The following is a 27,241-nucleotide window of genomic DNA, read 5'->3' as shown; positions in this document are numbered from 1 at the left end:
CCCAACCTTAAACGTAGCGCTTGAAAAATCTCACCCTGTATTCTGTGTTATTATCACCAGTCAGTCCCGCCCTATCAGTGATAGTGATTGAGGCATTAGTCACAACACCATCAGTTTCCACGTTGTTGCTGACTTGGAAGAATCGTGTTGCTGTGCTGTCGCCATCCAGCCTGTAGTTTGTGACCCGGAACTCTGACTGTAAGATGTATATAAATGTGTTCATGTCAAGAGCATTTGCAAAAGGGTAAAACATCAAGTTTTATGATTATCAACCAGACCATGGACTGCTTCGTATGCTTGTGATTTACTGAGTTGATCGTGAAGAGCAGGCTTTACTTTCAAACAAAATGATAACATCCTGATTATCTTTGGGTTGGGGTTGAAGTACTGACATTGTTACCAAGCGATTAAATTACATATCTTTACCCAACTCACATATAGCAATTAACTCTAGTTCAGTGCTGGTAACGCTGTACGCGTTCCCCTTGGTAACAAGGGAGACCACCCTAAAAAAGAGTGATCCATCCCATAATATCAGACCGATGTCCGGTCCAACATCCGTATGCGTGCGCATACGCCGCCATTTGTATCATTCTCACTCAGCGTTTCAAGTGGACTGGACGCTCCTGACGTACGCTCCGGCTGTTTTCAGCTTTTCGCCAGAGTCTTTGGCTTTGGCTTCTCCCCTTGGTCGCCGCCTAGCTTTACACCTGTACCTATGCTGTGTGGTGAGATCTTTCCGTTTTTATTGTAACTTTAGCGACGTTTCGTCGCTTGTTTGTACTTGTGAAATTTTTTTCTGTGAAATTTTTTTCTGTGAAATTTTTTGTAAGTTTGTTTGCTATGGTGGAGGCTGCGCTCATTGATAGCGATAAACGGAAGCATAGTTCGAGGCAGGTACCTGACGATACGCCTCCTAAAAGAAACTCGAGGAGAGATAAGGGCGCAGGAAAATCCGCGTCTTTATCGTCAGAGCCATCTTCTGTTAAGTCTCCCGTTTTGGCAGACGTTCAAGCAGCTTCCGGTCAGACTTGTTTACCTTCTGACAAGGGTAGTCTTTCTGGTGTAGCATCTACTGCTTCTGTTTCGCCTGGTTGCCCTGGGTTAGCACCAGCTGATGTTGCGGCGTTATTGTTGACGCTTAGCGCACAGGTTTCGACGTTAGCGTCGGAATTGTCTTCCACGCGGGAGGAATTGCGTTCTCTTCCGGCGGGTGTTTCTGATGTTTTCTCGTTAGCCAGGATCCAGCAGTCGCCCGCAGCTCCCGCTTCGACTTCCGCTAAGGCTTCAGCGACCGTGACTCGGGCTGATGTACATGCTTCGCAGGATGGGGGGACTCACATGGTGTCTCTGCTGAATGTGTTTACTCCAGTTAAAGGTATGTCTACACCGCGAGTAGCTAGATCCTCTAGCGAAAGCGGTGTGCGAGCTCAGGGGGCTCTCTCGCGCTATGGTTGCCTTGAGAGTTCCGGTGAGCAGCGATAGGACGGACGTATCCGTAGGTCTCTTGACGAGAATATCGGTGACCGTTTTAGTCCTCTTCCGCCCAGGGGGCAGGAAGTGGTCGGTTCTGCCGACGATAAACTGTCTGAAGTTCTGCCTCCTGGGTCTGAGTTTGATCTCGAGTCGGAGGGTAGGGCGGATGACGGGGATGCCTCAGTGGTAGAGGATCCCCAACTGAACTTGCCCGTGAAGTTGTCAGCCGCAGTGGCGCTGGCGGCGGAAACGGCGTTCAGGTACTTCCCGGAAGGGGTGGTGAAGGATAAGGCTCAGCTTCCTCCACCCCGTTCGGCTTTTGATGATTTCCGGAGTGCACAAGAGCAGAAATCTCGCTTCCGCTTCCGGGAATCATCAACCATTGCCTATGAGATGGCAAACGTTTTGTGTGGGAAGCGTAAACCGGCGGTACCTCTGTTGGTTCAACATGGCGAGGCCCCGGATGACGTTGTCTCGTGGCTGGCTAAGCCTGGGGTTCGAGCGGCTTCCGGTATTCCGAAGTTCAAGCTCAACCCATTTCCGGTTAATCTGGTTGACACTTTTGCTCTGCCGTCAGGTGTGCTTCCGGTGACGCCGGAACTAGCTGCGCTGAGAGAAGATGGCTACAGTAGGGATAGGGTGGTCCCCTATACTGACGGTTCTCTCGCAGCTTTGGAAGAGGTTGGGAGGTCTTTGGTGGAACTCACGTCTGTATCGGAGTCTCTGCAAAGATCATTGTCCAGATCGATAGCCACATCACTGGACCCTTTTGAATTTCGCTTCGACGCTTCGCCGGCAGATGCTTCGACACTGCTGGCTACTCTGGCGAAAGTGACTAGAGAACAGGTGGCGTTGTCTGCCAGGCTGTACACTCACGCAGTGCACTCAAGGAGGTCAGCCTTCCTTGCGGGGTCCAGATTTAGGGACTCCACGACCATTGAGAGGTTGAAGGTCTCTCCCTTTTCTGAGGGGTCTCTTTTAGGGCAAGCGTCGTTTGACGCACTCCAGAAGGAGACGCAAGACGCGCGGGACGTCGCGATCGCGCATTTGGCTTCACAGGGCTTTCAAAAGCCTCAGGGCAAACCACAGACGCAGGGTCATTCCTCAGCCAAGCCTCAGACTTCCACGTCTGGCGGTGGAAAAGCCCAGAAGCAGTCTTTCTCTTCAAGGGGTAGGGGTCGTGGAGCGCCCTACCCTAAGAGGGGTCAATCGTTTGGCGGTTCCAGGGGGTCGGGGCGCAAGCCCCACCCCCAATGAAACTTCCCCGAACAGCACATCCTGGTGGCCCCCGCGCTGGTTGTAGCGGGCGGCCCGTCCAGGGTCCTAGCTTCCTGGCTGCAACTGGTGGGCAGCAAGTGGGTCACTGGGATCGTGGGTTCGGGGTTCCGGCTTCTCTGGTCAGGGCAGAAGGCTCCCCTGGTCAGGATAATCCCGCCCTGCAGGGCGCCAAAGGATTTGGTGGCACGGGACGCTGTCCAGAAGGAGGTCTCGGCTCTGCTGCTCAAGGGAGCTATAGAGGAGGTCTTGGACTCGCGGTCCCCGGGGTTTTACGGCAGACTTTTCGTAGTGCCGAAAGCCTAGGGGGCTTGGAGGCCCGTGTTAGATCTTTCTCCCCTGGACAAGTTTCTGAGGGTAATCAAATTTACCATGGAAACCCCAACTTCGGTTCGGGAGGCCTTACGGCCGGGAGATTGGGCGACGTCGATCGATTTAACAGACGCCTACTTTCACGTCCTCATTCATGCCACAGACAGGAAGTGGCTGCGCTTTCCTTGGGGCGGCAAAGCTTACCAGTTCAGGGCTCTGCCGTTTGGCCTGTCATTAGCCCCCTGGATTTTCACGATAGTGGTCAGGCAACTTTGTGCTCTCGTGAGACAGGAGGGCATCCGTCTCAGAGCTTACCTAGACGATTGGTTAATCCTTCACCAGGACAGGGGTCTTTGCGAAGCTCATACGCAGAGGGTGCTAAGCCAGGCGGCACAGCTGGGTTTCTCTGTCAATCTGACGAAGTCCGAGTTGGAACCGTCCCAGAAGTTTACCTACTTGGGCATGGAATTCGACACTCTTCAGTGGTCGGTCCGTCCTTCTCAAAGGCGGATCGACAAGCTCCAGGGTCTGATTCGGTCTCTCTACGGAGAGAATCATGCCAGCGCAAGGGTTCTGACTTCAGTTCTGGGTCAGATGGAATCCATGGCTTCTCTCATTCCGCTGGGCAGGGTTCACAAGAGGCCTTTTCAGGCCTCCCTGCAGTCAAGGTGGGATCAGACATCCTAGGACTGGAGTGTTCCGATCGCACTGGGAACTTGGTTTCAGCAGACCACAGCCGTGTGGCTCCTTCCGGATTTGTTCCTAGGGGTTCCCATTGTTCGTCCACCGCCGGAGAGAGAGTTGTTTACGGACGCATCTCTGACGGAGTGGGGTGCTCATCTGGACGAGCACATGGTTTCGGGAGTTTGGGATTGCACTCAGGCCTCCCTGCATATCAATGTACTGGAGTTGGAGGCCGTTTTCCTGGCGCTCCTAGCTTTCAAGCCTTTCCTGGAGGGCAGTCATGTCCGTCTTCACACCGACAACATGTCTGTCGCGTCGTATGTGAACAAACAGGGGGGGACTCGGTCTCACAGTCTTTCCGACATTGCATGTCGCATTCTGACGTGGTGTCACGCCCAGCACATTCTGTTGTCAGCAGTGTACTTGAAGGGCAGCCTAAACGTCCTTGCCGACACGCTGAGCAGAGGGGACAGGATTGTTCATTCAGAGTGGACTCTCACGCACCAGTCCTTGCAGCGGCTTTGGTCGCAGATCAACAAGCCCATGATAGATCTCTTTGCGACGAGGTTTTCGGCGAGACTTCCTCTCTTCGTATTCCCCTTCCCGGATCCTCTGGCTTGGAAGGTGAATGCGCTGGAGGTAGATTGGTCAAATCTTCCAGCGTATGCCTTCCCTCCGTTCTGCCTTCTGGGCAGAGTCCTCAGGAAAGCGGACTTGGAGAAACCAGCGCTGGTTCTGGTCGCTCCGCTGTGGCCAAGCCAGCACTGGTTTCCCGACCTACTGCGTCTAGCAGTTCGGCCCCCGATCCCACTCGCCCTGAAAAGAGGAGATCTCGTGCAGCCTCGGTCAGGCGTTCAGCACGAGAACCCACAGGTCTTGACCCTACACGCGTGGATTCTGTCCGAAGCGCTTTGCGTAGGGCAGGGGCCTCTTCCTCTACTCTGAAATTCGTTGGCCATGCGCATAGAAAGTCTACTTCTTCAGTTTACTCTTCGCACTGGGCATCTTGGTCTAGGTGGTGCTCGCTTAATGGGGTTAAACCTCTTTCACCTAGCTAGGGTCAATTCAAGTAGCCAACCACCTTTCTTGGTTGGCTGATCAGGGAGCTTCTCCCTCTTCCCTTAGGGTCCGGAGGTCCGCGATCTCTTCGACTCTCGCGCAAATAGGTCACAAGATTTCGCTCGGTGGAGTGATCGCTAGTGTTATCAAGGGACCTGCCCTTTCAGCAGCTCGTTCCAAATCTCTTCTCCCTGCGTGGGATTTGTTTTTAGTCTTACGTTTTTTAGCCTCGGAAGAGTTCGAGCCTATTTTGTCAGCTAGTCTGGCCGATTTGACGCGTAAGACCGTGTTTTTAACGCTTCTCGCTACTTCTAGGAGAGGCAGCGAGGTGCATTCTTTGTCAGGTTTAGATAAAGACATTGCGTTCGAGAAGGATGGTTCCATTTCTCTCAAATTTGTTCCCGGCTTCCTCGCGAAAAACCAGAAACCCGGCCAGCTTTCTCCCATCTTGCGTATTCCACCCTTGAGCAAGATTTTGGCTCCTGGAGATCCTGATGTTGTTAATTGTCCCGTGAGGGCTCTCCGATGTCACCTGTCTCGAACACGGCTTCTAAGGTCAGAAAGTCAAAAACTACTTTTCATATCTTTAAACACGGCTAGGTGTAAGGATATCGCGAAGGTGACTCTGACCAAATGGATCTCCACTCTGATCAAGCGAGCATATGCCTGGTGGCACTTGCAGTCGGGTGACGTTAGGGCAGTTTTGCCTCTCACCGCGGCTAGAACCCACAAGGCGAGAGCCTGGGCATCCTCAGTGGCAGTTCTCCGGTCTGGCAGGCTAGCCGAGGTACTGGAGGCCGCATACTGGCGGTCTGAGGACATCTTTGTCAATTTCTACCTCAGAGATGTCTCTTTTGTGAGGCAGGATGGAAGCTCCGCTCTACCTGTGATGGTAGCTGCGGGGCAGGTCCTGCGTGCTTAGATTTTGGTAAGTACCCACCACCTATAGTAGCAATCTGCTATATGTGAGTTGGGTAAAGATATGTAATTTAATCCAAAATTTTAATAATAAATTTTCATTTAATTAATATACTTACCCAACTCACATCGTTTAAACCCTCCCGCCTCCCCGCTGTGGTGGTATTGGGTTCTAAAAAAGTAGTGAGTTGGGCTTCGTTCGAATGATGCAAACCCCCCGCGGGTTAGGGGGAGTCCCATATTGGTTGGGACGAGAAAGAATTTACCCGATGCTACCCAGCATGTCGTAAGAGGCGACTAACGGTTCTGTTTCTCCTTTTACCCTTGTTAAGTGTTTCTTGTATAGAATATAGTCAATGTTTGTAAAGATGTTAGTCAAGCAGTATGTAAGAAATGTTAAGTCCTTTGTACTGGAAACTTGCATTCTCCCAGTAAGGTCATATATTGTACTACGTTGCAAGCCCCTGGAGCAATTTTTTGATTGGTGCTTTTGTGAACAAGAAACAATTAACAAGTGGCTCTATCCCATCTCCCCCCTTTCCCCTATCCCATCTCCCCCCTTTCCCCGTCGCGATATAACCTTGAATGGTTGAAAACGACGTTAAACATCAAATAAAGAAAGAAAGAAAGAATGATGCAAATGGCGGCGTATGCGCACGCATACGGATGTTGGACCGGACATCGGTCTGATATTATGGGATGGATCACTCTTTTTTAGGGTGGTCTCCCTTGTTACCAAGGGGAACGCGTACAGCGTTACCAGCACTGAACTAGAGTTAATTGCTATATGTGAGTTGGGTAAGTATATTAATTAAATGAAAATTTATTATTAAAATTTTGGATTCTACGCCAACTGTGTTTCTTGATGACATTTCTGTAAATCGGTTGATTGGTCGAAAAATGTAAATAAAATCTGAAAAAACCGACTCATCCACTCGCTTAGCTCCTTCCATCTCCTCAATTTCCCTAGCCCACCCCTCGCCCACCCCCACTCTCTGAGAAAGACAGAGAGAGAGATGGAGCGAGATAGAGAGAGAGAGAGAGTGAGAGACCTCTCAGAGACAGAGAGGAGGTGTAAGAGAGGCAAAGAGAGAGAAATACAAGCAGACAGGTAGAGTCAGAGACTGCATGTTAAAGTGGAAGGGGGTAGGGGGAAGTGGACGCGGCGGGGATATTCTTACAATGGTATCCGGGTCCACAGCACTGACGGTATAGTTGACAGTGGTCTGGTTCACCCTCAGCTCAGGAATAGTGACCGTACGGTTGTTGAAGCTGGGAGGAGTGTTGCGCAAAATGTGCACCGTGATGTTTGATTCTGCCCATCGTGGGCTGGAACCGGCGTCTGATGCTCGTACCAACAACTGTGTAATACCAGAAAGTACTTGATTAATACAGCTTTTACCAACTGTTTGGCAAGAATGTGTGTCATCGAAGCTTATAGGGAGTCTTCCTTCTCATGTAACTCACCACGGCAGCAACCACATCTCTGTTCAGGCAATTACATGGGATAAGAGCATCCTTTGGTTTGAACACTTACCCAATGGTAGGAATCTTTGTTGTTGAATTACTGTTGTAACTGACACCAGTGTCCACATGCGAAATTAATTCAGAGAAGATAATCACTTTACAAGGGAGCTCAGCCAGGCGTTTGATTTTTGTATTGTACTCGAAAGGATACTATCGTTCTCTGTAAAATCGTAGACAGATTTGTGATTGGCTGATATGACCATTCACGCGAGAAGGAATGTCTGTTTAAAAGTACGCTGTCAAAATCACGATCTACGCACATATACTTCTAAGACACCCTAAACTTGGCTGACAGGACACGAAGGGGTAAATGGATCAAGCATACTGATTACTATTTCAGCTACATATTTCTTGGCTTTGTTTGGTTCTGTGTGATCCGTGTGTGTGTGTGTGTGTGTGTGTGTGCGTGTGTGTGTGTGTGTGTGTGTGTGTGTGTGTGTGTGTGTGTGTGTGTGTGTGTGTGTGTCTGTGTGCGTCTGTGTGTTTTTGCCTGTGTGTGAAAGTCTAGCCATTTCTTCTATATACCAAAGTGCACTACAACGCGATACTTACAAAAATCTATGAGTAAATCAGGCTCAGGTTAAACACACAAAAGTAATACGTTCAGAGGTATTGTCTCTTTTCAACACATACAGTCACGATTTACATTATTAAAAGAGCTAATCATACTAACAGTGTACAAATCTTCGGGTGCCTCTTTGAGAGAGCCAGCCACAGTCAGGACCCCAGAAACAGGATCAATGGTGAAATACGGCCGGCCTGAGCCCGGTGTGGATGATTCAATGCTGAAGATGATGCGTCCGCTGGATGTGTTCTGGAAGCGATCACATCAAAGGGTTCAAGACACAAAGAACTCACGGCAGAGCGACAGAAGCTGGCAATGCGCTCATGTTACGCCCTGAAGCATCATGCAAGTGAAAATAGCACACCTAACATCCGAAAATTGTCTCTGCTTCACCAGATGCTTTGACTTACACATAATTGGTTATGATAACCAATTAACCTGATCAATAATTAATTTCACCACAGCCTCTTTGTTGGGATTCAGAATTATCCTGAGGTTGCCCAAAGAGAAACCAGGATCCTGATTTTACCCTATGGGTAATTACCAAATTTGACTGCCCCATTCAATGACCACGGGAAATTGAGATCCTTAAGGTTAAGAATTGTGTCTCAGAATCCTCCCCCACTCTCTCTGTCTCTGTGTGTGTGTGTCTCTCTCTCTCTCTCTCTCTCTCTCTCTCTCTCTCTCTCTCTCTCTCTCTCTCTCTCTCTCTCTCTCTCTCTCTCTCTCTGATGTAGTTTTTGATTTTTTTTAACATTGTAAAACCAAATCACTGGTTACACAATTAAACAATCCAATCCAATCCAATTCAATCTCTCTCTCTCTCTCTCTCTCTCTCTCTCTCTGATCTTCTCAAAGGAATTATCAAAATCGTACCATTACAATTTCTACAAAATATTCACTAATTTGTGCAGAAAGCCGCACATGTTATTAAACTCGACAAATACAAGAGTGTGAAAACAAGTGATAAACAGGACCCTTTATTATGAGTTATTTCCAATATGCTGACTGTTAACAAATGATAACAGACATATCGAGAAAAAAGATATCAAGCATGAGCCTTTTAGGCGAATGCTGATATCGTTTGTGAGACATGTCTGTTGTCATTTGCTAACAGCATAATTATTAGAAATAACGGTTTTATTACCGTTTAATTCGACCAAAAGAAATTTTGAAGCGACCCCGCGAATTAGACAGAACAGCCGCAATGGGAACTTGAGCGCTCCTACCTAATTATGCCTGTCAGTCAAAGAATTCTCGTGACCTGGGTCAGCCAATCAGAGTAACACACCTGACGTGATGAATATTCACAGGTCAAATGCGTTTGACACACAACTATCTCACAAGATAAACCATGTTGAACATGCGTTTCGCTTGCTTCGCTTTTTCTTGTTGAACAGAGAGCGACAGATTTAGAACCGACTCCAGACGGATGGGAAATGACGTAAAGATACATTTGACGTAAAGCGAGTGACACAATTTCACTTGATTATTCCGAACTTAGATAATTTAGATTTCAAGTGAGCGGGGTCGGCATTGCACACTCAGATGATGGGCGGTGCCTTGCTGTTCCGTAAAGCACCCACCGACAAAACTCGCTTTTCGGTATTTTTTTTTAGATAAAGAGAGTATTATCTGATAGCATTTGAAGTGTCATTCTTTAGAAAAATCCCGCTGATATTGTTAATTTAAATTTTCACTTTGTCTTGTTAATTTTTAGCCTGATAAACAAAAAGGGTCCATGCCCGAACGTTATAACATTTAGAGGGTCACCTAGAATCCGTCCTGATTGGTCAAAAAGCCATATGGGGCACTGGATTGGTAATAAACAATTATGTTTATGCCGACTACAAAACCTGAACTGTACAGACCTGAGAGTCTCCATCATCAGCATTAACATCCACAACTACAGTGCTCGCGTTGGCGTTCTCCAGAAGGTAAACGGTGTTGTTTGGGGTGATTGTAATGACTGGTGTAAAGTTGTTGACGTCCTGCAAAATATCAGCAAACGTTTCATGTTACTATCGTGTACCTCGTTACTTTAATCATCCCGAACTCAGGAATAAAAATTGGAGAAAAAAATTGGTAATGCAAAAATAAACACACACCACGGCAATTAATATCCAAACCAAGCAAAAAGCGTACGTCACAAAATTAAGCGAAGGCATTATAAATCCTGCATAGCTAGATGTGCTTAGATAATACCACAGTGATATACCAGAGCAGTATATCTATTTTCTCGGTATCGAAACAAATTCCTATACTGAACAAATAAACATGGTGAGATGGAGTGGTGTACGTAGTAGGGTTGTAGGGAGTTGGCTTGTGGCGCAGGTCGGGGTGGCAGTTGTTGAAAAATGGCATAAGTAGAAATGGCTATTAAACACCCAGGCCGAAATACAAATAATAAAATGTAAAAAAAGTAAAACTGTTCACTCACGTTGACAATGACGGTAACGGTACTTGAGGTCGACGGATCAATGGCGGAACCATCTGATGTGGTGACCGTAAAGATATACTGATTCTTTACATTGTAGTCCAAGGCTGGGATAGTCCGAATTTCGCCCGTCGTCCCGTCGATGCTAAAATTGCCAGACTCACCAGAATCAAACTGGTACTGAATGTTGTCTGTAGTGTCCATATCCGTTGCCTGCAGAACAAGGGGAAACACTTCAGGAATCTAAACCAGAAGGGGTGAACACAAAGAAGTGACAAAGAGGTTTTGCTGACGATCATTCTCATCAAGATGATATTAAAAATCACTATGGCGAAGTAGAGAAATAGATCGGTTGTCGTTGTTACGGTGTGTGTGTGTGTGTGTGTGTGTGTGTGTGTGTGTGTGTGTGTGTGTGTTTCTGTGTGTGTGTGTGTGTGTGTATGTGTGTGTTGTGCGTATTGTGTTGTGTTGTGTTGTGTTGTGTACGTGTGTCTGTTTGTGCGTGCGTACGTGCGTGCGTGCGCCTTTCTGCTGGTCTAATGTGCTTGTGCACGCGCGCATGTGTGTAAACATTTCATGATTTAACTTTAAATAAGGGTGACAGATCTGAATATCAGTTGCTACTAACCGTGACCTGACCCACAATGGCACCAGAAACCCCTTCGTCCACATAAAAGGTGTAGTTCCTATCGAACACAGGTATGTTGTCTTGAAGATCTCTAACTCTGACAATGACCCGGGCAACTCCAATATTGCCCCCTCCGTCAGTGGCCAGCACAGTAAAAGTAAAGATCTTGTCTTTCTCATAGTCAAACGGTCGAAGGCTGGTGATCTGGCCACTTTCACTGTTCACATTGAAGCTGCAATATCAAACAGATTGACGTTTTCAGTTGCAGGAAGAACTCGTTTACATGCAAGGGCGCACATGCACGCACTCACGCATTGTTACACAGACATATATACACTTGCTGACACACGAGCATCTGTCCATCCACACACACACACACACATACACACATGCACACGCACACGCACGCACACACACACACACACACACACACACACACACACAGCACAAACTCACACATACACAGACAGACAGACAGACAGACTAGACAGACAGACACACAGACACACACACACACACACACCGTGGCACACACACACACACACACATTCACAATGATACTCACTCGTTGTTTTCAGGCTCAATGCTGTAGCTGACGTTAGAAAAGGTTGTGCTTGCCTTGTCTGTGTCATTGGCCTAAACATAGAAATAACAAATCTCAAGCAAAAACAAGAAGAGCAAGCGATCTATCGACTCCCTTTCGCTGCGCTAGGGTACATTCGCCAATACCACCTGTATGACCTTGACATACGACAGGAGGCTATCAAACTAATCCAATATGTGAGGGTCACCATAGGCTATTAAACAGCCAATTGTTTCAAGAATCTAGTTTCCAACACATTCCTATTTTTTAAAAATGATTATTTCACATTATTGTGCACCCCTCACTGACTGGACCTGGAATTTTGAAAGGATCCATCAAACTTTTGATAAGTGTCAACCAGATGTTCATAATGTGTGTAGGTAGCCTAAACGGAACAAATATTGAATTAAACATCTAAGAATTGATAATCTAAAAATTGATAATTCTACGAAGAATTGATTATGTTCCGTTTTTATCCAAGACTTGATCCTGACGTGAGAGGATAAGAACGAGAAGAAAATTACCAATAAACAAACACTCGAGCCAAATGCAATAAAAACTAAATTAAAAATCTTGAAACAGAGCAAATAATATAAGACAAACCCCACCCACACATACACACACACCCACACCCACACACTCACATATACACACACAAACACAGACACATACACACCCATACACACCCACACATACACACACACACATACACACACACACACACACACACACACACATACACACACACACATACATGCGCACACAAAGCCGGCCAAAACGTCAACTAATACTGTAACCAACTATACCATCAAAAAGCACTAAATTAATAAGCACAACCATGTTCATAAAAAAGCTATAACAGGACAGAGATAAGAAAGTACACCGATAAACAAAATTAGTGATGTATCGGAAGAAAATGTTCTTGGAAGAAAACCACATAAAGGCATATATGTACAACACTAAAAACGAGGTCCAACAAAAACTAATTAATACAGCTACGCAAACTAACACTTACGCAAACTAACACTTACCATTACACTGCCAACGACTGTGCCAGAATTCTGATTCTCGTCGATTGTAAAGTTGTATTCAGTCGGGTTGAACATTGGCGAGTTGTCATTCACATCCAGGACTATCACTGTCACAGTGGCTGTGGCGCTCTGCATGAACACACACACACACACACACAATCACGCACGCATGCGCACACGCACACACACACACACACGCACACACAATCCCGCACGCATGCGCAAACGCACACACACACACACACACACACGTACACAATTTCGCACGCACACACACACGCACACACACACACACACACAAACACGCACACACACACCCGAGTTTACATCGATCAAAAGATACTGCTACAAAAATAATAATCATTCTACGTTTTCTACGAAAGGTCTTCCTTGATCAAATCAATCTGTTGGTAAAATTAAAAACAAGAATTGTCAAAGTAAATGTTCTGTTCTAGCTGGTATCGTGTTTGTCATGCTTACATTTCCACCAGTATCCTCAGCTCTCAGCACCATAATGTAGCGTTCCACTCTCTCACGATCCAGGTTTACGGTGTTGCGCAAAATGTGGCTGTTCGACGAGACACTGCATACATTATAAACAATACGATATACAAAAGAGTATGGTGTAGCGACATTTCCTTTGACATCATATACATGTGTGTGTGTGTGTGTGTGTGTGTGTGTGTGTGTGTGTGTGTGTGTGTGTGTGTGTGTGTGTGTGTGTGTGTCTGTGTGTGTATGTATGTGTGTGTGGTGTGTGTGTGTGTGTGTGTGTCTGCCTGCCTGCGTGAGTTTGTGTGGGTGTGCGAGAGAGAGAGAGAGAGAGAGAGAGAGAGAGAGAGAGAGAGAGAGCGAGAGAGAGAGAGAGAGAGTGAAAGAAAGATAGACAGACAGACAGACAAAGAAAGAGAGAAGCAGAGAATGACAGAGACAGGCAGGGAGATAGTGACAGAGGAGGGCGGGGGGGGGGGGGGGGGGGGTGAGGTTGGGAGGGGGGCGAGGTTAGGCGCAGGGTTGGGGGTGGGTCTGGTAGGTGGGTTGGGCATGCTGGGGTGGAGGGAGGGGGTGCAAAAGGTCTATGGATGTACAATTTAAAACTTAATATTTGCAATCGCTAAAACTGACTTGAGCGTGTTGAAGTCGTTCATAGGATCTGAACTTGTAATAGTGTATGTTAAGTCATCGCCTTCTGGGTCAGTTGCCTGAAAATGAAAATCAGAGAACGGCCTGAGAAGCAAGCTCTAACAGCCAAACCTCAGATGCAAAATAACCTGAAATATTAAACAGGTAAATTATTTTCACAATTCTTTACAGTCTACACGAATACCTCATTGTTGAATGCTATTGTATACAACCAAATTACGCCCAATTGGATCATCTGCCTATTATTTTCTCTGTATGGAGTTTCTCATCGACTCATTTGAAACTGCAAAAAAACTAACATGTCGCGTAAGGCGAAATTAATACATTTAGTCAAACTGTCGAACTCACGGAATGAAACTGAACGCACTGCATTTTTTCACCAATACAGCTTCGTCAAACCCCCGCACGTTTAAAACGCAGTGAAATTGACAAGCCAGTCAGTATAGCGTAGCAGCGGTTGCGTTTAGAAGGATAGCGCGCTTATCTGTATCTCTATTCCTTTTAACTTTCTGAGCTCGTTTTTAATCCAAACATGTCATATCTATGTTTTTGAAATAAGGAACCGACAAGGAATAAGATGAAATTGTTTTTAAATCGATTCCGGAAATTTAATTTTAAACATAATTATTATATTTTTAATTTTCAGGGCTTGTTTTTAATCCGAATATGACATATTTATATATGTTTTTGGAATAACAAAAACAAGTCGCGTAAGGCGAAAATACAACATTTAGTCAAGTAGCTGTCGAACTCACAGAATGAAACTGAACGCAATGCAACGCAGCAAGACCGTATACTCGTAGCATCGTCAGTCCACCGCTCACGGCAAAGGCAGTGAAATTGACAAGAAGAGCGGGGTAGTAGTTGCGCTGAGAAGGATAGCACGCTTTTCTGTACCTCTCTTTGTTTTAACTTTCTGAGCGTGTTTTTAATCCAAACATATCATATCTATATGTTTTTAGAATCAGGAACCGACAAGGAATAAGATGAAAGTGTTTTTAAATTGATTTCGAAAATTTAATTTTGATAATAATTTTTATATATTTAATTTTCAGAGCTTGTTTTTAATCCAAATATAACATATTTATATGTTTTTGGAATTAGAAAATGATGGAGAATAAGATGAACGTAAATTTGGATCGTTTTATAAAAACATTATTTTTTTTACAATTTTCAGATTGTTAATGACCAAAGTCATTCCTTAATTTTTAAGCCACCAAGCTGAAATGCAATACCTAAGTCCGGGCTTCGTCGAACATTACTTGACCAAAATTTCAACCAATTTGGTTGAAAAATGAGGGCGTGACAGTGCCGCCTCAACTTTCACGAAAAGCCGGATATGACGTCATCAAAGACATTTATCAAAAAAATGAAAAAAAAAGTTCGAGGATATCATACCCAGGAACTCTCATGTCAAATTTCATAAAGATCGGTCCAGTAGTTTGGTCTGAATCGCTCTACACGCACGCACGCACACACACACACACACACACACACACACACACACACACACACACACACACACACACACACACACACACACACACACACATACACCACGACCCTCGTCTCGATTCCCCCCTCTATGTTAAAACATTTAGTCATAACTTGACTAAGAGGGCTGTCATACAGGCGACTCAGTCGTTGCGATTCAGTCTTGCGATTCAGTCTGTGGCCGATGGCACATCACATCGTAGGCCACTGACCCGTCACACGATGAACGATAGACGAACGACTGCAGGCGAACGATAACTCCACGCGAGCGGGGCGGAAGTGACGTGTCATAGTGAACACGGCAAACGCGCTTTGCGAGAGCAGACGCTAAATGTTCGAACGTCGCTCTACCTTTCTGAAAAATTCCTTTCAGCATTACGCCTTTGCAAGAAATAAAGTTCCCAGACAGCTGCAATTAATGTTTTCCGACCGCTGTACACGCCTAAAACGTCTCCTTTATATCTGAGTAAAAAACTGTTTTTCCAAACAGTTTTGAATCGACGAAGAGACGCTGTACGCCACTGTCCGCCATTATTTTACGTCACGGCATCAAGGCCGCAGCAACGCGTTCTGATTGGCTCTGTTGGCTCTGCCCCTGCGATTGACCGACGACTGGATCGCAGGAATAGAACATGTTCTAAACCTCAAAGCTACGAGGGAATCGCATGAGACTGAGTCGCAGACTTGTCGTAGCTGTTTTCTACGACTGAGTCGGCTGTGTGACAGGGTAAATCGCGCGACTCAGTCGTATGTGTGACAGCCCTCTAAATGTAATGATAAAGGATAAGATGAAATTGTTTTTGGACCATTTTATGAAAAACTAATTTCACTTACAATTTTCTGATTTTTAATGACCAAACTCATTAATTAATTTCTAAGCCTCTAAGCTGAAATGCAATACCAAAGTCCGGCCTTTGTCGAAGATTGCTTTCAATTTCATTGAAAAATGAGGGTGTGACAGTGCCGCCACAACTTTTACAAAAACCCGGATATGACGTCATGAAAAACATCTATCTAAAAAATGAAAAAAACGTCTGGGGATATTATTTCCAGGAACTCTTATGTAAAGTGATGTAAAGATCGGTGCAGTAGTTTACTCTGAATCGCTCAACACACACACACACACACACACACACACACACACACACACACACACACACACACACGACATCGTCTCGATTCCCCCTCTATGGTAAAACATTTAGTCAAAACTTGACTAAATTTAAAAACGAAAGCAGCATCAACGAAGACAGAGCAAATATGCAAGAAACGTGATGTGTTCGCATCAAAGCAAGAGAATGCAACAGGGTTGGGTCGACTTACCTATGCTTTGGGTCACAACATCCTTCCTCTTTATTTCTTCCATCGCAAGGCTACATGCGTACTCAGAATCACCTCTACCTGCACCTATTCTTATTAAAAAAAAATAGCAAGAGCAGTTGTGTCACATTTCTTTGAGAGGATTAAAACAAAACACATTTACAAGTATTGCCACTTACGGGAATATTCCACAAGCTGCTCTGCACAGGAACTGCCTCGCTGACGTAGATGGTGTAGTTGTTAGCTGTGAACTTGGGAGGCTGGTTTCCATCTGGTGTGACATCAACTATCACGGCCACACTGGCTCTGCACACACACAAATATACAGGTATTGGCAGACAGACAGACAGACAGACAGACAGACAGACACAGACACACACACGCACACGCACACACACACCATATCACACACACACACACACACACACACACACACACACAAACACACATATATATATATATATATATATATATATATATATATATATATATATCCCATGAGCTGCTTCTTTGTCTCTGTAATGCTACTATGGGTATATATGTTGTATTTTTCGGCTTCAATAAATACATAATGGGCTCAAAAAAATATATCATAGTACCGATTCCGGTTTGGCCGAGGAACTATACTTCTGCCTACACTTGACACTGCACCGAACATGTTTCAGTGGATTGATGAAGAGCATTCACAGAGGACAAAACCATGATACGTATCTGTGGTATGCGATACAGTAAACAAAGCGTTTATCTTTACACTTTGGGTGCAGGTCGAGTAAAAAAAGAACAAAAGCGAAGAATCAACTGATAGTGACAGCAAACGAACCTCGCTGTTCATTTGAGGTGAAGCTAGAGTAACCTCCCTTCCTCCGTGTGTTCCAACAAGCAAAGATGCACTGCGTTACGAGTGTACCTTTTTGACTGGCCGGTTCGCTTCGACGGTCATCCAGCACAGGCTGTTTCATCCATTTTTCGAGCATGTCCAACTTTTTTGCTTTACACTGACGTAAGTTCATGATTATATGAAAGTATCCAAGAGCTCAGCAAACGTGTATTTCATCCTGATGGAGTAAAATCAGTCCAAACGGTATTCAACACGCAGTTTCAAGGAGCAGCCATTACGTAGAGGTTACATGCCGAGTCTCAGTGATTATCAAAAATAATGGTCGAAGTTAGCGGATCATGAAAAATGCGAGCTTTAGCGAGCTTTTTCATGACCGCGAACTGAGACCATTATTTTTTATAATCACTGAGACGAGGTGTGTAACCTCTTTATTCCTCCTTTCTTCAGTTATTCAAAGAAAAGAGGAGGTTTTTTGCGAAAGTTTGATCGAATCCTATTCACTCAACCAGTCAACCTGCGCAGGCGATCGATTAATGCGCGGTTGTATAGTTCCGTGCAAATCATTCCATTCTGTTAACACTTCTTGTCAGTTTTCCTATTTTGGACTAAAATCAAGTACACAGATATGCTGTTATTCTGCTGTGGCGGCAAAGGCAGATATTGTGTGTTCTGTATATGTTTTGGTATCGGTTAGGATAATGTTCTTTCGTCAAATGGGACTAGCAGACGAACTTTTGCACCCGTGTTCCAACGTTAAAAACTGTATGAAGTTAAGTTTTCTGGGGAAAATAGTGTATGAAACCGCTTTATGTTGTTTAAATTGATGAGATGTGTGCATTTGGTTGCGTGTGATCTGTTTATTAAATGAAATATTGTTGAAAACTGACCGTCGGATTGCAGTCTGTTGTCGAAGAAACTGAGTGAAAAGAAGGGGAACTACTCTTGTCGCTAGACAAAGTATGAGTTACTTGCCTTGGGAAATTGCTTGTGATGAACGTCTGATCTAGATTCAGAAAACAACCGAACTCATGGATTTTATATGGAGATTCATGTGTTCAGGCCTGTAGTTGTTAATTTAAATGCGGTGTGTTTGTATTGTTTGCTCCAGAGATGTATACTTCGTACATTAGAGCGTTCGGAACTTTTCAGTCGCAAAAAGTAGTACCGAAACAGAACAGCTTCTCAACCCATTGCACTATCGAGGATTCAGGCTGTTGCTGGGTCGTTATTTGTTTGGTTGCTGGGTCATTATCGAAAAATAACTACCCCTACAAGTTTACAGAGGTAAAGAAGCAGAGGGGGGAATAAACCGTTTTAGACAGAATTGACGCTACCGGTATGGGTTGATTAACGCAAGCACGATCGAACAAATTCACTAAGAGATATATTTCACGAACATGAAATGACTGCTTAAATCTAAAGGAAGTTATTCAGTAAAATGTTAGTTTATTTTCGTAATTCTACACTCCAACACAAAAATTAAACTAGAAATGGGATCCGAGTTAACCAAACCGGTGTTAGCAACCGTAGCCTGAAACTGTGACCTTGGACGGACTCAGAACCTAAATCGAAACTGTCTTTGATTCAATGAAAACTTTCATTGTGTGTGCTTTCTTTACTATCTTGAAACTAAAATGCATTCAAAAGCAAATCGAACAGTGGTTTGAATGTAGATTTAACACACATTTACGGATGCACTTGTTTGCACTTCATTTCTTCGGCGACGTGGCTTTAGCATGGGGTAGTGAAGAGGAACACACCTCGCTGGCTCACCTATTTTACACACCACAGACAACTACAGTGCTTTATTGTGGTCCACGTTGTCTTTGGTGTACGCATGGGATATACAGCTTACAACACTCGTGTTTTTTTATATGGCTTGTATTTCAGTCAAGACCCAGCGGGAATATCATCGGGATTCACTCGCCAGAGGCTCGTGAATCCCTATGATATTCATCCGCTGGGTCTTGACTGAAATACAAGCCATATAAAAAAACCACTCGTGTTGTAACCTATACATATATATATTGGCTGTCTGTGAAGGGATACTTATTTCTCTCTCTTTCTCTGCTAAGAGATTTTAACAAATCTCGGAAGAAAGTCTCTGCTGACTTTCAACTGTATCTTTCACAATTTCTGATGTTATATATATATATATATATAGCCAATAACACAAAATGTCTTGAAAAAATTAAATACATAATCCATAAATGAAACAAGACAGACGTGTATGCAACGCGAAACGGAGAAGCAAAACCCCAGGACACATGACAATAGAAACTCACGTCTGGTCAGTATGTCCTAGGCCAGAAACCTCTGTCTGAAGTGTGAAGGAATCGCCAGCCGACACTGCTCCTTGAAGGAAGACACCTCCGCTGGCGTTGATGCGAAACATGCCAGCTAAACCATCAGGGTAGACATCTTTGATGGTGTAGTTCAATTGACTGCTGTCTCCACCCTCTATCTCAGAAGCGTTCAGCTGTTCATGAGATCAAAGCAAAATAATTACCAAGTGTGCTGGAAAAGTAGTCTTGATTGTGGCAAATAATTTAAAAGAGCGTACCTAGACTTCTCTTTCAGGTTTTTACTATTTTAATTGATTTTCCAACATCTTCCTTTTGACTTTTGGAGACACAGAGGAATCTTAATCTTAACAAGTTTGGTTTTCAAACAATAAATTGCCAGTAAAAGCAACCTTTTTAATTTTTGAAAAACGTCAAAGGCCGATTATTAGTCCTTTCACAAAAGATACAATGTGAATAGAAGATAGAAGGTGATTGCAGCAATAGTTTTTGCGCAGCAGGAATCATTGGCCGTAGTATTTAGTCATTCCTATGTCCTGGCCCACAGATAATTCACAGGACAGCTCAAAACAGTAAATGACTGACAGAATAAACGTAATCACCATTTTTAATGCATGAGAACATACGTATACACACTCAGACACAGACACAGACACACTCTCACTCTCTCTCTCTCTCTCTCTCTCTCTCTCTCTCTCTCTCTCTCTCTCTCTCTCTCTCTCTCTCTCTCTCTCTCTCTCTCTCTCTCTCTCTCTCTCTCTCTCTCTGTTGTTTAGATCTATGTTTTACTGAGATTTAATGTAATCAACATCCAGAACCTTCAGCATCAAGTGTGTTCGTCTTTTTGCACTGGAAAACACTGAACGTTCTACAGAAACAATATCAAGCAGAAAAACGTTGTATAATAGTTAAAACACACCTACACCTACTTTCTTCGCTGCATTCTCTCTAAAAACAGAAGATCAGTCGACCCTGCAAGTGGCCTAATCTCAATTACTATTTTGAAAGCAATGTATGTCATCTGCTCCGCATCTGTACTTCGCACGGGTAACTTCCCCTGATCAGATCGCCAGAGGGGCAGTTACTCTTGTTAATACACAATACCGCTTGGTCAGAGGTGTGTCACTCACAAAACTTCAGTCGCAATGCATTGTTGTATTTGGGAAGCTAACAGGTTTGTCCAAAAAGCAGTAGAAAAACGTCCCTGAATTGAACTTTAAGTGCAACATAACCAAACTGCTTTTGAAAATTATTCCAAATAAAAAGCAAGAACCCTTCCAGAACTACCTGGTATTTGTGATCCGAATCATCAGTTGGCATACTCTGAACGGTGAGAACTCTTTGGAGCCCAATTTACTTATGAACAAGTCGCGTAAGGCGAAAATACAACATTTAGTCAAGCTCAGTCGAACTCACAGAATGAAACTGAACGCACTGCATTTTTTCCGCAAGACCCCATACTCGTAGCATCATCTGTCCACCGCTTGTTCTGTGGGTGTTTTTAATCCAAACATATCATATCTATATGTTTTTGGAATCAGGAACCGACAAGGAATAAGATTAAATTGTTTTTAAATCGATTTCGGAAATTTAATTTTAATCATAATTTTTATATTCTTAATTTTCAAAGCTTGTTTTTAATCCAAATATAACATATTTATATGTTTTTGGAATCAGCAAATAATGACAAATAAGATGAAATTGTTTTTGGATCGTTTTATAAAAATAATTTTAATTAAAATTTTCAGATTTTTAATGACCAAAATTATCACTTAATTTTTAAGCCTCTAAGCTGAAATGCAATACCAAAGTCCGGCCTTTGTCGAAGATTGCTTGGCCAAAATTTCAATCAATTTTATTAAAAAATGAGGGTGTGACAGTGCTGCCTCAACTTTTACAAAAAGCCGGATATGACGTCATCAAAGACATTTATTGAAAAATGAAGAAAATGTCTGGGGATATCATACCCAGGAACTCTCATGTAAAATTTCATAAAGATCGGTCCAGTAGTTTACTCTGAATCGCTTTACACACACACACACACACACAGACACACATACACACATACACACACACACACACACACACAGACACACATACACCACGACCCTCGTTTCGATTCCCCCTCTATGTTGACTAAATGTAAAAACAAAGCAACGAAAAAGAAAACACGACAGATAGTCAAAGTCAACGGATATCTTCTTACTGATTTGTTCTGAAGTGTCCGTTTATGAACATGGGTATCAGACTATTGCGAATCACTCAATCACTCTGTCACAAAGATGTGAGTAGGATATTTGTGATGTGAAACACGTCGTGATTTTAACCTCCCTAAAGATTGAATTGGGATATGCTAGGACACGTTTGAAGCGATATCATGGGTTTCGTGTGTTGCACGAGAAAACCCTAGTTTGACATGAGTTGTGTTAATGAGAAATGTAGCTGGTCTGGGTTTAATAACGTCACAACGTTGTAGATGCTCGACAGAGCAAGGTGTCTAGCGTGTGTCAAGTTGACGGACCTCACACGGAAGAGGCGTGACGATGGTGGAGAGAGAGACCACATCGGCGCAGATGGCTGGACGGAGGAGGCTCCATCATCACCGGTCGTAGAGACGACGGTTCTTTTCGTTAATGGCGAAATTGTTTCTCGGGGAGAAACGTGAAGGGTGCATGTTGGCATCTAAAAGGAGAGTTTCTGGGAATTCATCGTCTACGTGGATTCAGCGGCACAAGGAGGTGTAAATGACGACATATAGTGAGCCGTGATACGAACTCGTGAGTGTCTGTCAACACTTTACCTGGTGCAGTAATTTATTATTATTATTGAAATAGTTCTTGATATTATTAATCACATGTATGGAGAGATTGTGAAGAGAGTGTATGAACGGTGGGGACGAGAAAGTGATTGGTAGTGATGTTGTTTTGAGGTGAAGAATTATTGTTATAATTTGTGTGAGGAAATAATAAGTCTGCATCCTCCCAAATTCTGTGTTTGGAGTGTTTTAATGTGAAGATTGAAGAGTCAGTGTAATAAGATAGGGCAGAACACGTATACAGAAAAGTAACTCCTTATTCACACTACAATCCACTTCATGACACACTCACCAGCATTGCTTAACATTATGAGTATGGCGCACTAACTGGAGATTCTTCATTAAACAGTTTGAACCGTACTGTGTACCAATGATCTCCCCATTTGCCTGTTGCACAAACGAGTGACTTTGAAAAGAGTGTTGTTACTTCGTTACTTTGACTCTTTCCAAGATGTGAGTGGGAATAAACCACCAAAACACTTACACTGACGAGGAACTGCCCAACTCCGCTGTAGTCTCTCTCCGGAACGGTCACTCGTAGCAGGTCAGAAGGCACACTGGGGACGTTGACGTCCAGCACGTGGATGGTCAGGGTGGCGCTGCCGGTCAGTCTTTCTACCGTGTCCAGCTCTCGCACAGTCGCCTGTACCCAGTCAGTTGTTATCATTAAGTCGTTCACAGATCTGAATGAGTTTGAAAACCACAAGCGGCGAACAACGACATCGACAGCTGCGTACACAGCTCCTTTGAGACGAATAATTGCACAGACAGTCTGTAATCGCAACTAACAACATTGAGGCCCTACATGTCCGTCGGACGGACAAAGATTAATAACAGAAGAATTGGGGACAAAACCACAACTTCTGAAAATCAAAATCAAAAAACAAGAAAGGTAAGTTCTTGGAACGTTGATAATGACAAAATACGTTACAATCACAAATATATCGACAAATATATCGACCCAACGGTCTTTTAAGTGAACAGACAAACAATTAGTCACACACACAACTTAGCTTGATCGAAATTTTGCCCGCTCGCAAGGAAGCCGAGCAAATGAATGTCAGTTCTGAAAGTCAGTTTGAATGGTTTCGATCCGAAATAAGCGGTAAATAAAGCATGACTACAGAACAAGGTATTGGGTTATCAGGCTACCTTAACATATACATATACACGACAAATCAGGATCCGGTGCCATGTCCCCGAATGTTCTGGAAAAGTACGAGCAAAATTTCTATTCTTCCTTGTCATTTTTTTCTTGAAAAAGTCGAGTTTTTAAACTTTCTTCGAGAAAAAAACCACCCCATTCATCGTATCACTTTTTCTCTCTTTTCCAAATAAGTGTGCATCTTAGAAGTCCACTTGGAATTAAACCCAAGATTAAAACCCCGCACCGACAACTAGCTTACGTTTAAGATGTAGATTCGCTTGGTTTCGTAGTCGAGGGTACCCTCGCGAAACTGAATGTACCCAGAGTCATCCACGTGAAAGCCGTTAAAAGGATCAAGAGTAATCTCATAGTTCCCAGGAGGGTCGCCAGGCGCCTGCAAAAGAACATGACATTCGTCAATTATGTTTGAAGAGATAATCCCTGTACTGTGAAAATCTGGCCCCCTTTTGCGATATTCTACAAAGTATTATTTCACTCAAACCCACACACATCGGTGAAAAAGCAAAGAAAAAGGCAGCAAGACAGATAGTCAAAGACATTACGATTTTCATTTTGATTTTCATTACTTTATTGTCCCATCGCTGGGAAATTCGGCTCGCTTCCTCCCAGTGGAAAGCTAGCAGCAACGGAGTCGCGCTACCCAGGTGTCTGCGTGTTTAGGTGTATTCAGCCACCTGCACTTATGACACAATGGCCAAGGTCTTTTACGTGTCATTGTGATGACACGGGGGTGGGACAAGGCTTCCGTCTCTGGGTCTGCACATAAAGTTGACCCGTGTCCGTCCCGGCCCGAATTCGAACTTGCGACCTTCCGATCACAAATCCAGTGCTCTACCAACTGAGCTACCGTTATCATTTGCTCACAATCAGCATATTAGAAATAACTCACAAAAGCATGTTTCATCTTGAACACACAACACTAACAGTGTTGTCTGAAATGCCAGCTCTCTGACACACAATATATTATTGTATGAAAAAAGCATCTTTGACAAATACATTTACTGCCACATATTATGAAGAAATTAACATTACTGTCTATCATACCACCTGTTTTTTGCAAACGACATTCAAACCACATAGTTAACATGCAACATCATTGTCTGACATACCACATCCCTGTCTGTGACCAGGAGACGGAGAGGACCTCTGAGACCGGTGTCGTTGCTGACCAGCGTGCCAACAGCAGAGTTCTCCAGGATGTAACCTTCAAACGACCCAGAAGTGGTCGTCAACGTGGGAGGGTTCTGGTTATTAGGGATGATGACAAGCCTAAGCACTGCTTCCTCGCTGTAGTTGTTGCGCGTCTTTTGTTCTGTGGCCTGAGTAGACGCATGAAATCTTCTTTAGTAAAATAAATTAACAAGAAACTACTCTTTTTTTCCCAATTTGTTTTGGTATTTATAGGTATGGTTCCCGTCTGGACATTTTATGCATATTTGAGAGGGAATTGCGATATAGAAACAGTTGTTTAAAGTACATTTGTGTAAGTATTGTTAATGATAGAGGTATATTTAAAGAAGAAATATCAGTAAATAGCATTTGGTTAAAAAACAAACAAAAAAAGACAAATGAAGAAAGGTGCTCCCCGCCAAAAAAAGATGGAAAAAAAGAAACTACTGGTAAAGAACACCATCTTTTGGATTGTTGCCCTCTTTTCGTTCAATGATGACTTTGAATAATGGTACACATACCAAACACAAATTTGCGAAACGGAAATAACTGATGTTATTTTGGTGTCTGAATGAACCAGAGTTTTAAATAGTAGCCTATAATAGGCACTCATGCGTTGAGTGTAAATTCCTTCCAATATGTCGAACCTGCTAAAGACAAAATGAGAACCAAATGTAAAACATCACAAGCAAGCACTTACCAGTATAACGATATCCAAGAAAGGAACAATGTCTCTGTTGAAGGGTGAGATGACACGTACATTGCACTGGTACTCGTGTCCACTGACGTTCTCAGTGATTATTTCTAGGTTGTCTTCAAACCCCTGAGGAGTAGCTTAAAAAAAGAACAGAAAAGTTGCTCGATATTCATAAACAATGTAGCAAAAATAACACACACAAAACAATCTGTCAATAGCTTTTATTTCTACCGTAAAAATAATAAGTTAGTATTTTACGTTACAATCAAAAAGCTGCTTGAATTACTTCCAAAATTCAGAGTTACATCCCTTTAGCCATGCAGTGCAAAAATACAAATCCTCTTTGCAACAAAAAGAGTGATAGAAATAAAGACTTAAAATTAAGCAAGAAAGGCGGATCTTAATGATCCGAATAAAAAAAAAGACTTCGTGATCATTTCAAATGTTTAACACGACGTTGTTTTTGTGTTCATACGTGTTTACATTCAGTAAATTTGTGGCTGAATGTATTCCGGTAGACTTTGAATAGAGACGAGTGTGAACGTGTATGTGTGTGTGCGTGCGCGCGTGTGTGTAGAGCGATTTGTTGAAACCTACTGAACAGATCTTCATAAAATTCTACATTTGAATTCTTCCCAAAGTTTTTTTCTCATTTTTGATAAATGTCTTTGGTGACCTTATATTCTGCGTTTAAGAAAAGTTGAGGCAGAACAGTCGCGACCGTACTTTTTCAAATTGATTGAAATGTTGATCAAACATTGTTTGACCTGGTCCGGACAATGGATTTGCATTTGATCTTGAAAGCTTAAACATTGTTTCATTAATTTGTTAATCAAAATGTCGCTTGAAATCGAAATTACAATAAGAGACACAAAAGAAGTTCCATCGCATTCTTTCTGTGTCTGTGAATCCCAAACAATATTCAGCTATGTAATGTTTGGATTGATATTAAACTCAAAAACAAGGAAAATCCGTGTTTTTCAAATGAGGTACCCTCTGTACATGATACCAAGACAGCGCCGTCTTGGTCGACGGGTTTCGGTCAGCCAGGACTCAGTCCTGGTACAAACGTTTTAGTTCACTGTTAATGTATAGACCAACAGATTGACAAACATGGTTGATGTCACTTCACGCGACTTGTTGATAATTCATGTTACTGCAAAAGGCACTGGATACTTTTTTCGATCAATCTTGTTCTACGATCATTTAACATTCTTGACAAGAAATGATGGTCCAGTGTTGGAGGATTACATAAAGTCTACATAATCAATTAGCTTTTTAGTGATTAAAAATAGACACGGATGTGCTCATAAGGGGAACAAGAGGCGAAGCCTTCAAGGCTCACGTAAGAAATAGACAAACAGTAACACAAACTCACTACACGAAGCTTCGCAAAGTCTTAATACCAAAAACCCGCAGCTACGGCGTGGTACTTTGACCCCAACATCGCTTCTCAAGTTTTGACATGCGAAGCTTCGCCGTAGCTCGCAACGAAGTTGGGTTTTTTTGTAAGAAGAGTGCTTTTCGATTCAAGATGGACGACGAAATCAATACCATAGTGAAGAATGCATTTATCGACTTTGGTTGACCCAAAGTACAAGAACTAACCTCCTACCTGTATTATTTCATACTGCGATGCATTGACATGTCGAATGAAACTCGAAATCCCAGCGCTCAGGCCAACTGGTCCCGGCCGTGCTCAGTCAACGAAATAGAACACATACAATTAACTTACGTCATCATCAAGTACGTAAAGTACAATTTGTGACGTAAAGTACTCAGAAAGAAGCACACCACG

The 27,241-nt window shown here is 43.4% G+C and overlaps 1 protein-coding gene across 1 annotated transcript in view; it reads right to left on the bottom strand.

The window, feature by feature from the left end:
- Positions 1–7,799: 7,799 nt before the first annotated feature.
- The window catches only part of LOC138954139 (protocadherin Fat 1-like), a 67,985-nt gene continuing 48,543 nt past the window's right edge, over positions 7,800–27,241 (bottom strand). The window contains exons 47-62 of the mRNA XM_070326044.1: positions 26,453–26,502; positions 25,447–25,580; positions 24,686–24,895; positions 23,815–23,949; positions 22,893–23,051; positions 19,576–19,769; positions 16,632–16,758; positions 13,621–13,697; positions 12,976–13,078; positions 12,496–12,624; positions 11,447–11,517; positions 10,882–11,113; positions 10,257–10,466; positions 9,688–9,807; positions 7,932–8,065; positions 7,800–7,809 (exon numbers count right to left, since the gene is read on the bottom strand). Of these exons, the coding sequence (XP_070182145.1) occupies positions 7,800–7,809; positions 7,932–8,065; positions 9,688–9,807; positions 10,257–10,466; positions 10,882–11,113; positions 11,447–11,517; positions 12,496–12,624; positions 12,976–13,078; positions 13,621–13,697; positions 16,632–16,758; positions 19,576–19,769; positions 22,893–23,051; positions 23,815–23,949; positions 24,686–24,895; positions 25,447–25,580; positions 26,453–26,502 (2,095 nt within the window). The remainder of the gene's footprint in view (positions 7,810–7,931; positions 8,066–9,687; positions 9,808–10,256; positions 10,467–10,881; positions 11,114–11,446; positions 11,518–12,495; positions 12,625–12,975; positions 13,079–13,620; positions 13,698–16,631; positions 16,759–19,575; positions 19,770–22,892; positions 23,052–23,814; positions 23,950–24,685; positions 24,896–25,446; positions 25,581–26,452; positions 26,503–27,241) is intronic.

This window comes from Littorina saxatilis, linkage group LG2 (genome assembly GCF_037325665.1).
Source record: "Littorina saxatilis isolate snail1 linkage group LG2, US_GU_Lsax_2.0, whole genome shotgun sequence".
NCBI lineage: Eukaryota > Metazoa > Mollusca > Gastropoda > Littorinimorpha > Littorinidae > Littorina > Littorina saxatilis.
This window is presented reverse-complemented; position numbering and strand designations above follow the sequence as displayed.